Here is a 12,730-nt window from a genome sequence, read left to right on the forward strand (position 1 = left end):
TTTTTGTCACAGTTATTATTTTAGGTAATTTTTAAATTTTTAGACTTTTTTTTTAATTGTTTGAAGAGCTTTTAGAACATGATGACCTATGAGCTATGACGCTGTCTATCCAAGGATTATGCTATATGCCGGGCACTGGTGCTGGCCTGATTGAAACTGTGTACCCTACTACCTGAAGCGCAACCTCCTGCAGTTGCTTCTGCAGAAACAGGTTTTCTTCTTCCTCCAGGATGAAGAAAAGTTATCCTGTTTCTTCAAATTTCGTTACCGTTTGGAAAAGATTTTTAACATTGAATGGACCTCTTAGAATTTCCTTCAAAGTCCAAAATTTCCGCAGAGCAGCTGCTGTGGAATTGTTGTTTAAGTGACATAATTTTGTTAACAAAGCGCGATCTAATTGAAAATCAAGCACATTGAAAACAATGCCTTCTCGAATGTTTCTAGGTTTTGTAACAGCTGCTTCATGACATCGCCAAAGACAATTTTTTCGACAAGATTTCAAAGTAAAACGCCCTTTGATAGCGCTACTTGTAATTATTTTGTTTCAGCTGAAAGACATTCTCATCTCTTCATTAAATCCGCCACAAATTTCACAATTTTCTGGTAACTGGTTTCGGTTGTAGGCAGATTTAAATATGGATTTTTATTTATAGACATACTGCATATCTCAAAGACATTTGGTGACGAACAGCATACTAAACACGGCCTAGCTTTGAAGAAAACAAATGATCTAACATATGTTTCGAATCCACCACTTTGCCCTCATGACGGAAAGCAGCTTTATTTAAGAAAAATCAAAATCAATGAAAATCCGCATTAAGTTTAAAAAAAAAAAAAAAAAATCACAATTTTATAACCACAAGATCGTATGAAAAACTGGTGGTCATCGATTTTAAGTAATTCATATTAAGTGTTAATTGGTAGTATATCACATTACGTATTGAATTGCATTTGATTTCAAAATTCACCGAGTCAGTTTTTGTTCCAAAAAATTCGAATTCACATTTTTATCGAAACTCAAAACGCCTAACCTTGACTTAAAAAATAAATTCCCCCAGTTTAGCGTTCAGCTAACAGTGTAAGAATGCTTCTCTTTTTTTCTCTCTGAGTTTTTGGTAAATTTTTGGCGAGCTTTCTAAACTTTATCTTCTAATTTCCTTAATTTTGCAGCACAATGAGCAAAATTTTGAACCAAATCGGTCTTTTTCCGTTTTTTCGCTTGTTCTTACAACCTTACTTATACTATTATACGTATATATATGTAAAAGATTAGATTAGCAGCGTAGGTTGGTTTCACTTCTGTATTCTAAAAATAACAACATCTCTTTGCACTGCGTCGTTTCGAGAGAAATCTATGTCATATGACTCTTACCTAATTCTGGTGATGTAAATTGAGCTAAAACACAAGCAGCTAATAATAATTTTACAACTATATTAACTATCCAATCAAAATGCTTTGAGAACCAAAACTAACTCAGTTTGAATTAAGATTTCGTCCTGAACATTACGAACATTCTTTCTACGCTTTGCCTTAGCTGGACTGCAGTCTGTCTGTTTCTTCTTTTTTGCTGCAAATTTATCAAAAATGTAAGCCCTTTGGAACAGGCACATTTAATGTGCCGACTTGTGTGTAGCCGCAACATGTTGCTGAAAATAACAATGAAGATTTAATCTGCCCTCGTCTCCAATTTCCTAGTCATTATATATCAACACTTCTATGCCATCAAAATTCCATTCTCCTGAATATATTATATATATATATATATACACGCACAATTGAAACAATTTACAATTTGAAACATTTTTTTGGAAGCCTTCATGAACGTAACCACTGTCCGTAGAAGCTGGGTAGTACAGGGTTTTTTTCTTTTTATTGAATCTAAGCTTTTTACCGTCTAGGATATTTTGATTTCGGTAGAAGCTATTCAAAAGTTCAAACAATATAAATTCGTATACCTTTGGTAACGAAGAATAGAAGGCTGAGAACTTTGTAATTTTGAGAGTTCGGAATGATCCTGGCGGGTTTCTGCAATATCCACGATTAGCGAATGTTTTCCATTCTTACAAAAAATACATGGACAAGACAACAACAAGCGCAAGTTTTCAGTTTTCCGGAAAATAAAAAATGTAAAAACAGAAAATAATTTTGTATTATTATAGGACAAACAAATTTAGTCGGAAGATTTTTAAGACTGGAGATACAGTCCAGTCTAGATGTTTTTGGGGTTTCAGTTTACGATGTAAGTGCTAACCTGAGAAAGTGAAATGCACTGTAAGTCCCTCTTAAAAGGAGAGTTTAAGAAAATTCTATAACTTGTGCGAAGGTATCAGCGTTGTTCGTAAAAATACCTCCATTACTGTGATGTGAACTGAGTTTAGATATTATTGGCGATAAGGCCAGATTTCTCTATGTATATGTGAGCCACCACAGTGTCAGTAGCTAAGAACGGAATGAGTGTTTTCTATTTGCTTAGTCATTAGTCTTCAGGGATTTAATGTATTCTGAGTATTGTGAGTGGAAGAACTGAGCACATGTTGTCTCGATCTCATTCTGCAAAGTACAAAGATAAATTTTAAAATCAGGATTTTTAGTTCTTTGCCACATACTTCTTAATTTATTTTTCTGGGGAATTTTGGTTTTAATCTCGAGTGGTAGTTTATAAAACTTGGACTGAAAGTTGGATTATGAAACTTCTTTGAAAGTATCGTTTGTAATACAAGGTAGGCGATAAACTGTAAAATCAATAATTTAACGGGATTTAATTTCAAGGGGTGGGATTTTTATCGCAAGTTTAAACCGAAATCGCATTTTGTTGAGAGGAGTGTCGTGAAATGTTGATTGCATGCATTACAATTAACACGGATAAGTAAGGAGCTTTCATCTAAAGATAAACATCTGCCAAAACTCGCGTGGTAACCCATTTGAACGTTACGAAATATACCCAATAAATACATGAGATCATTCTGAGTGGTTACGCGGTGGATGAAGGACATCATTAGAGATAGACCCTGTCACCAAATCCGGTTTTCTTTCTGAATACGATTTCACGGCTCGCTAAGCGCGACCTCCTGCTACGAATGCTCTATTACAAAAACAGTTTTAATGCTAATTGGAGTTTGTATGATTTTGAGGATTACTTAAATGCCGCGCTTAGTTTATCTTAATTTATTTTTTGTTTTAGTTTAACTAATTATTATCTCGTACCGACTTGCAAACCTGCCTCTCTTAAAAGACGTTTAGGAACGCTTATTTTAACATACCATGAATTTCTGACATTAATAAACCAAACTAAATCCTGTCATAATTATAGGTCTTTGGTAGCAGCTTCAAATAATTGCAATGACCTGGAGGTCATAACACCAGGACACTTCTTAACAGGAGCGGGTTTAAGCGCTCTTCCAGAATCTAACCAAATTTAAGAAACCATGAGTTGCACTGATTATTGGAGGAATACACAAAATCTGTTTCAAAACTTCTCGAAGCGATGGAATAGTGATTATTTATCCAGGTTGCAACAGACACATAAGTGGTGTACGTTGCTGTAAGATCTTAAAGTTGGTGGTAGAGTCCTCATTAAGTGTGTGTGTGTATTTAATTATGGCAAAGCACACTAGGGCTATCTGCCTAAGGGGAGGGATGCCTTCGTGGAGGACTTTCTAAGGGAAACTGGCTCGTATACACGTTACACATGGGGAAAACCACGAAAACGCCCATGCAGCCAGCCCGTTCGCGGGATTCGAACCTCGGACCGAACTACCAGTGTTCAGCGACATTACTGCTCGGCCGCTGGTGGGCCAGTCCTCATTAAGAAAAGTGTATCCTGGTCTGGATGACAGAGATCTAGCGATGAATTTACGCACGTCTAATGGTAAAATAAAGATACCTGTAGCAAAGCTATGCCATTTGCCATTCTGTTCATGATATTAGAGACTAATTTTTTAGGTCTTATCAGTTTTGATAATTTACAGTTTGTCGTTTGAAAAGCCTTGGAATTTCAAGGCTGGGGTATATTTTTTGTTATGATAAATGTATTTTTCTCGTTGAACTGAGGAGCGGCGCAGACGCAAATTTGTCAGGGTTTTTAAGCGTGTGTTTGAAGCTTCAAATTGCTGGGTATTGTGAGTTCCAAAGAGGCAGAAGTTTGTAAGATGTAAGCTATATATTTTATTTCTTAATATTTAACGAAAGACAAACAAACTTAGAACTTTTGGTAAATGCAAAACTGGGGAAACTTATTCTTTAAGTCAATATATGCGCTTCCAGTTTCAATGGTTTCAATTTGAAATCGAATTTATCGATACGAGCTTTGATTCGAAGAAGTAATGGATTTTAAAATTAAAATAATTCAATATTTAATTTGTAACCACCAGTATTTTATTCTTCTCTGGTAGTATAAAAATTTGGAAAAGCATCCAAAACTACGAGCTCTCATCTTCGGACTTCATCATGTTCCTGGTCTAGTCGGGATTCTCGGAGGATAGTGTTAAGAGCAGGACAAAATCATCCTGCTGAATACCACGAAAAACACCGGAGTATCAAAGAACAAAATGTAGAAAAACTGTGTAATACCTTTGTGACAAAGAAACAAGAACTTAATTTATTTTCAAAGGAATATGCAATGCCTCTTCCAGGCAAAGCGGGGGGGGGGGGTTGCTTTCAAACATGTATTAGAATCAGTGTTTTCAAGGTGCATAGAAACTTCTAAATTTTTTTATCCAAGTGAATTTAAATGTACGCTTGTAAAGCTAAGGCTTTAATATTATTAATATTTTGAAAAAAAATTGCACACTAATTCATATAGTCATGACAGTCTTTGTATCTCTTGTTGTCTTTGTATCTGGTTTGATGTATCTCTTGTTAATTAAACGGCCATAATGCCATACAGACTACTACAAAGGATTAAGTTAGAAGTAGTGGCAGCTGAAACAAAACTCTTAGTAACCGAATTTAAATGTTATTCAATACAAACTAAAGTGCACCTTTGATACGGTCTTTATCCTTCTTATCTTGAAAAGGAGAAGGAATTTTCTTTGCAATTAATTATCAATAACTATAATGATAATAATAGTACTAAATCTTAATCATAAAATTTAATATGCCATTTACATTTCTGTTCAATTAAATTTCGTTTGTTTTAGACAACCTAAAGTAAAAACATTACTTTAAAAAGAAATTATGTTATCTAATCCATTCATTGATTAAGTTTTGAAAACTTAAATAAATACAAAGAGAAAACTTGAAAGAAATACTAAACAGCAGTTATTTTTACGTTCTTAATACTTTTTAAATCGGGATTTCATTTAGGAAGTATATCTTTAATTGCATAAAAATTAATTTTAATAATAGAGAAGTCCATTTAGTAAAAATGGTTTGTGTTATGAGATCAGAGTTAATCCTAAAACTTTCAGAAAGAGCTGATTTATAATGAATGATTGATTGTTGATATATTAAATGTGTTTCTTTAATGAGTTAGTAGCATTTCCCATTGCTTATTAAAAGAAAATAATTGTACATCTTAATTTTTTATCGAATTCGAAAAATGCCTATAAAAATCAAAACGATGACGTCATGATAATAACACACATTATTTAATTATGAATTTTATATTAAATTTTAAGATTTTACAAGTTACCCCAAATATTTAAAAGCGATAGATAACTGAATTCATTTGTTCACATTCAGCATGTGAAGAGTAAGAGAAGGGAATAATTAGAAAAATAATCATTATCAAAATATGAATCGTTTGAGAAGCACTGTATTTTTTTCATTTTTAATTTTAATAAAACCAAATTCAGTATGAAGTATTAAACTCAAATGCCGAAAGCAAAATTTTTATAAGCACGTTTATAGAAGTAGTAAAAAATGTGGCAAGTGAATTTAATCTTTACGCCGCATAATTTAATAAATCACACTCGGATGTAATTGTCCATTTTAAAACAGTGTAAACAATTATTCAACAAAGACTTTCTCTCTGTCAGTCCCGGTAACGAGGTGAAACATTCAGCATTATTTAATGTTAGGAATTGTGTTATGAAATGAAAATAATTAAAAATATGCTTTAATATATTTCCTACGTAGTCTCTTTTAACTCAAAATTCCTCTATTCTTTTATTCTAAGCACATTTTGCATGCTTAGTCAAAGATTACTTAATACGAAGACAGTCTCCTTAATATATAAGATGGAACAGCTTCATAATAGTGGCAACACCTTTATGCCAGTCGGGCACTATTTGAAATACATAAACGTTCACGAGAATGAGCTTCGAAAATGGTTTTCCTATATTTACGAAGACGAGTTTCTATTTTGGAAAATGCAACCTTCAAAAATTTCCAACCTAGGTAGTAGATTTTTGAATGACTATGTTTCCTTATACTGATTAGCAAGATAAATTAAAAATTTACTTCATAACAGAAATAACATGTAGGAATTTCGTTGTTCGCATCTCAAATACATGCACCCCAACTGAGCTAGCATAGCCAGTATACCCAGTCATCGCTCCTGGGATGCACACTTTTCAATCTGTATGTGAACAACATTCCACAAAAAGCCAACACCACACTAGAATTTTAGGCTGACAACACTTCGAAAATCTCACAAAATGCTTTTCTTCTCCCACCATTACAGGCATTTTAAAATCACATGCAGGAATTGAGACCGGAACCTGAGATGAAAAGTAGAAATCATTGCAGACAAATGTTTTCTTTGTGAAGAGTACAGCTGTTCACAAGGAAAAGCCAGTTTCAAGGAAATTTAAAATTGAATGACTCCTCCCTTGTTCTGGGCTAAGCATGTCAAATATCTGTGGGTAATTCTTGACAAAAGTCTTACATGGTCCCCAAACATACAATCTAGAATCCAGAAGTTCCTGGGGTATGAAGCTAAAATTTCCCCTTAAATGACCCGGAACGGCGTTTTATCTCTAGGCAACAAGTTACAAAATCGATATTGCGTCCCACGCTTAGTTATGCTGCCTTGTTTGATATACTCTTGAAAAACGAACTAGAAATATCTTCAGACTGTACAAGATTGAAGATCCTCGGACAAAATCGCCTGCTTCCCATGGTTTTTAAGGAGCCATGTAAATTACGACGAATAGACCATAGCACAATTTCGATCCTACTTCGATCCTCTGGCACACAATTTCTATTTAATACAGAAGCCATAAAAAGTTACAAAATGTGTATGATTCAGGGAACGAAATAGACACAGGTAATGAGTTATTTATATTTTACTGCTTAAGATGGCCATTTGAGCCACCAGCGGTCCAGCGGTAAAATTGCTGAAACTGGTAGTTCGGTCCCAGGTTCGAATGCGCAAAAGTGGTTCGCTGCGTGGACGTTTTCGTTGTTTTACTCTTGCATAAATGAGCCAATTTCACTTAGAAATTACACCGTGAAGGTAATCAGACCACTAACTTTCGCCGTAATCATGTAAACCAAATTAAACCAGAATGATCATTTGCCGTTTCATATAAGAATCGTAATCCGAATCATAGATAGGAATTATGTTATTCTTTGATTTCCTAATATTTAATGTATTATGAATGTTGTCTAACTTCTTCCTCTTGCTTGTGTAACTATGTGCTTTGATTTGTACTTAAAGAACTTTTATCAGTCTCTGCATATCATAAGCTTATTAAAATTTACCTGCAAAATTTTAAGCTCGAGGTCAATGTCCTTATATTACATTTAAATTCTCAAGTAACTCTTTTTAATCAACAGTTATTTGGAACTTTGACGATTTCGTAATAATCAATCACTTTCGATTGCGAATCCTCTAGTGCCAACAACACTTATACTCGGATCAACGACAAACTTTTAGTAAGTGTACATGAATTTCATGTTATTCTATTTATGACCAGTTAGAATACGTAGCATTCCGCTGATTCATATACCCGATTGACGAAACAAGGCTTCCACTGTTAGTCAAAATCACAGTTACACGGACAGAAGTTTAATAAGACGAGAAAGGATGATTAATCGATATTATAATTAACAGAACATAATGAACAATTCACTCTTATTGTTAATTAGTATAATTTGGAGGACAAGTTAATTTCTTACGCAAATTTAAAACAACATGAAAGAAGTGAATTCCTTTCAAATTATAAAGGGAAAATTTTGTTTATATTATTTAGATCGGATTAAACGTGAAAAGGCAGATTAATAGCGCATAATTAATATATTTTTTGAGTTTCAGAAATTTCAATGAACGGATTATTTAACAACATTTATATGTTTTAGATTATTCACGGGTAAATTAAGTACGTACGATTAAATTATACAAATAAAAGTCTTTCGAATCTTAATTTTTTTTATCTGCTCTTACTTGTCATTATTAAGCTCAGTTTCTACTTTTTCCATTTGCAGTAGAAACGTTGTTTCATTCCGATGGACTGTGACATTAGTTTTTCCTCTCTTCTGGTAATATTATATTTATAATTAAGCAAAAGTGAATTTTAGCGCATATTTTCATTGTTATTTGTTCAGAAAAGGGTCCCATAATCTCAAAACCCGTTAGGCTTTATTCAGAGCCTTCGCCTCATTCGAATTGCTGCTATATGTAAACCATTTTTAAACAAAAGGCCCATCTAAAACGCTTTGAATTACTAATCGATATTTGAATGTGCATACATTTTAGATCACTATATATGATTGATAGATTATCAGGTTTTTTCCCCCTGATTTCCATACCAATAAGGTATAAATTTTCTTACAGTTAACTTTTCATTTTGGTTAAAACCTTTATTTCCAAGATTTTGTTTCACTTCTAAGCTTTGCATATACACTATTGCATAACATTAAACGGCTCGAAAACGCTACGACCTCTGTGAACATAAGAGACAATAGTTCTCGCTAATCTGAGTGTTAGAAGGTGTATTATATAATACATAATTTCGAAAGTTAACCTAATTTTGCAACCTTTTTGCTTACGAAGAATGTGTTCAAGTAGCTTTTTGTTAGAGTGATTTGTTTTCTTCCGAACGTTTACTAATTACGACGACTACAGGATGAAGCATTATGAAAACCCAGTAATATCTATTTGACGTTACTTGATGTCACCACGTGGCAGACGATCATGCTCTCTGAAACTTTTATTTCGTAACTACAGAAACCAATCGAAAATGTTATGAAATCTGATATTAACATCCCCGCAAAACGCATTTGAAAGACAGTGGAGTCATTCAGAAAGGCTTCCTCAATGTAATGCTTTAAAACTAAATTTTTATCTCTAGACATAAATATACATAAGATGAAAGATACATATTTTAATTACTTACGTTTAACGAAAGAGAAGCAAGCTCACAATGTTTGATGAATGAAAAACTCGGCAAATTTACTTTTTAATCAAGATATGTGTTTTTACTTTGGATAAAGTTTATGACATTAAATTTTTGGAAACAAGTTTTGAATATAAGAAGTAAAGTACTAAATAATGAAATGTATACCAATCTATCTATATATCTCATCCTCTCTCTATATATAAGCGAAATACGACTTATGCATCTCCGAAACTATACACCAGATTGACACGAACTTTTGCAAAGTTACTCATTCCACGATGTAGGCGCATTTACTTTTTGAGTTTTAAGTCAAGATGTTCGTTTTTACTCTGGATAAAGTTTATGAAATCGAATTTTTGGAAACAAGTTTTGAATTTAAGAAGTAAAGTACTAAATAATGAAATGTATACCAATCTATCTATCTATCTATATACATATATATAAGCGAAATACCACTTACTCATCTCGAGATCTCCGAAACTATACACCCGATTGACTTCAAATTTTGCATAGTTACTCATTCCGCGATGCACTCTCACCAAGAACGGCTTTTACCTAAATCCGGTCTAAAATGGATTTATGTTATACAATAGAAGTTTCTCATGCATTTGGATTTCAAATCCAAGTTCAGAACTTTCTTTTATTGTTGCTTAAACTAGATATGAAATACAACGTTGCCAATGATTGCATTTTCCTTTAGAATTATTAAATTGGAGAATAACTTGCATCTATCCAATGAACATAAACAACATTTAAATGATAATGTTAATAATAATATTTATGTTTAACTGTTATCATGAGTTTCATGAAAATAAATATTATTATTAAGAAAAATAGGTTATTCTGATGAAAAATAAAAATATTGTTGTTCTTTATAAAAATTACCATGCTTAAAAAATCAATTACAAATAATTATAATCGATTAAGAAATTTGATAACAAAGGTAATAACATCTATTTTCATGAAATTTATGATAACAATGAAATATATATTAAACCTTAGTTTTAAGTTGGCAGTTTTTCGTAGTATATGCCTACTAGGGATCCCGCCACGTTAAATTGATGGGGATGCATCCCAATGCACAGTAACCTCATGGGTGATGTAGAAATCTGTGTATGACAGATTCACTGACTGGCACTATATTTTCCGACTTTAAATTAAAAAAATTACATTATATATCAATTCGAAATTAGACATTTCGTCCATATTATAAGTCTAGGTTCATATTCAAATAGACAGTGAGTCCACCAAAGCGGGCGGGTATCAGATAATACCTAATTTTTAATATATATATTTCAGTTTTCCAGGTAGAAAGTGAAACGTTCAAGCAAGCCTTATTATGGATTAAAAATACCTTGTTTATACCCACGTCTGTAAATATTTACACTGACTGCCTGTCAGTCTCCATGTGCTCTCCCGCCCAGTAAATTTCAATCCATTAATTGTCGAAATTAAGAGTCATTTAGAAACTTTGAGTTCATATTTAAATATTAAGCTACATTGGGTTAAAGCAGTGTTTCTCAATCCTTTAGTATTCACGGCCCAAGTTTCAATCATAATTTTCATCGTGCTCCCCTCCCCATCGCATATAATAAAATGTATACAATAATAATGTATTTTGAGTATTTTGGCGCTAAACCTACACTACAACCTTAATTTTAAACAAATTACCAAGAATACGAAAATTTATTGATATTTTGCAACACCGATCCTCAGCATTGAAAAAACACGAATCTTATGCCTTTTTATGGCTCTTGCGTCTCACCATGTCGGGCATTCTCACGGTTTCGTGAGAAGTTTCCATTTGTCTGGAATTTGTCTGGTCAGCTTAAAAGTTAGGTTAGGAGCGTGCGCAGATGTGAACAATTGTTTTATCATAAGGAGAAGGAGAAAGTTCTATGACGCCAATTTCAATTCCAGGCAATCTCATTCGAGTCGATCCTTCTATCGCTGTTGAATCTATTCTCAATGTGTACGTTATATATATTTTCGTGTAATTGCAATTCACCGTATTAAATATTCATGGCAGTAGACTTATGCAGAATCATGGATAAATTTATAAGCGAGCATTAGACAAGTACACAGACGAGCGTGGTTCCGAAAATAAAATCAAGAAAATATTCTCAAGAATACTTAAATTTTGGGTTTACTAGTACTGAAGTAAATGAAGAAGAAAGGCCCCCCTGCGTATCATTTGCTCAAAAATGTTGGCTGCAGACAGCATGAAACCTAATAAACGTAAACGACATTCGGAAACGCTTCATAGTGAGTACGTAAACAAACCCAGAGAATTCTTCGAATTAAAATTAAAATCATATGAAAAGCAAAAATCATTGTTTAAAAAAACTTTGTCTGTGAATGAAAAAGGTTTAATTGCCTCTTACAAAGTTTCATATAAAATAGCCAGATGTAAAAAGCGTCACACCATTGGTGAAGAGCTTATTTTGCCAGCCGCAACTGAGATTGTAGAAATTATGTTTGGAGATAATTTTGCAAAACAATTGCAGTCTATACCTCTTTCAAATGACACTGTTGCCCGTCGAATAGCTGATATAGCTGAAGATGTAGAGTGTCAGCTTTTGTCGAATTTACGTGACAAATTGTTTTCAATACAGCTCGATGAGGTAACAAATAGTAATACATATGCTCATTTCATTGCCTATGTTAGATTTTGTGATGATTTGTCAGTAGTAGGAGAATTACTTTTCTTCAAACCAATAGAACTCAAAGCAACAGCACTCGCATTATTTGCTATCTTAAATGATTTTATGAACAAGGCAAACATAGAATGGAAAAATTGCGTCGGAATGTGCACCGATGGTGTTCGTTCTATGTCCGGAAGATTCCGAAGTATTCAAGCACTTTTGAAACAAAAATCGCCACAGTGCGTCTGGACACATTGCATGATCCACAGAGAAGCTTTGGCTTCCAAAGAAATGAGTTCTGGTTTGAATATTGTGTTAACTATGGTTGTAACCGTAGTAAATTATATAAAAATGAGATCTCTGAAATCAAGAATCTTTTCTGCACTTTGTAAAGACATGGGTGCAGTACATTCAGCGTTACTATTTTATTGCGAGCAAGATGGTTATCACGAGGGAAATTTTTGCAACGTGTTTATGAATTAAGAGAAGAAATCACCGTTTTCCTAGAAGAGGAAAACGGACCGGAAGATGAGAATTTTCGCGATAGTTTATTTGCGATGAAATTGAGCTACATGGTCGACATATTCGAGAAACTAAATAACTTGAATCTTCAACTGCAAGGAGCAAATACACATATATTGGACACGAATGATAAAGTTAATGCTTTTTGTAGGAAATTTGAATTGTGGAGCAGAAGTTTAAAGCAAGAAAACTTAACAATGTTTGCAAATTTGAATGATTGTATTAAAACTTACAAGGATGAAGACCAACATGTAAAAGTTGTTTTTATAACCATTGAA

The 12,730-nt window shown here is 33.3% G+C and overlaps 1 protein-coding gene across 1 annotated transcript; it reads left to right on the forward strand.

Annotated features, from left to right (window-relative positions):
- The first annotated feature begins 11,489 nt into the window (after positions 1-11,489).
- Positions 11,490-12,413, forward strand: LOC146998001 (zinc finger BED domain-containing protein 5-like). The gene is made up of 2 exons (XM_085812426.1): positions 11,490-11,550; positions 11,653-12,413. Exons 1-2 carry the CDS (start codon positions 11,490-11,492, stop codon positions 12,411-12,413), a joined length of 822 nt encoding a protein of 273 aa, XP_085668552.1.
- Positions 12,414-12,730: the final 317 nt, after the last annotated feature.

The sequence above is a fragment of the Stegodyphus dumicola genome, chromosome 3 (assembly GCF_044657685.1).
Source record: "Stegodyphus dumicola isolate Sdum_Otavi_A_Nest chromosome 3, ASM4465768v1".
NCBI classification, from domain to species: Eukaryota; Metazoa; Arthropoda; class Arachnida; order Araneae; family Eresidae; genus Stegodyphus; species Stegodyphus dumicola.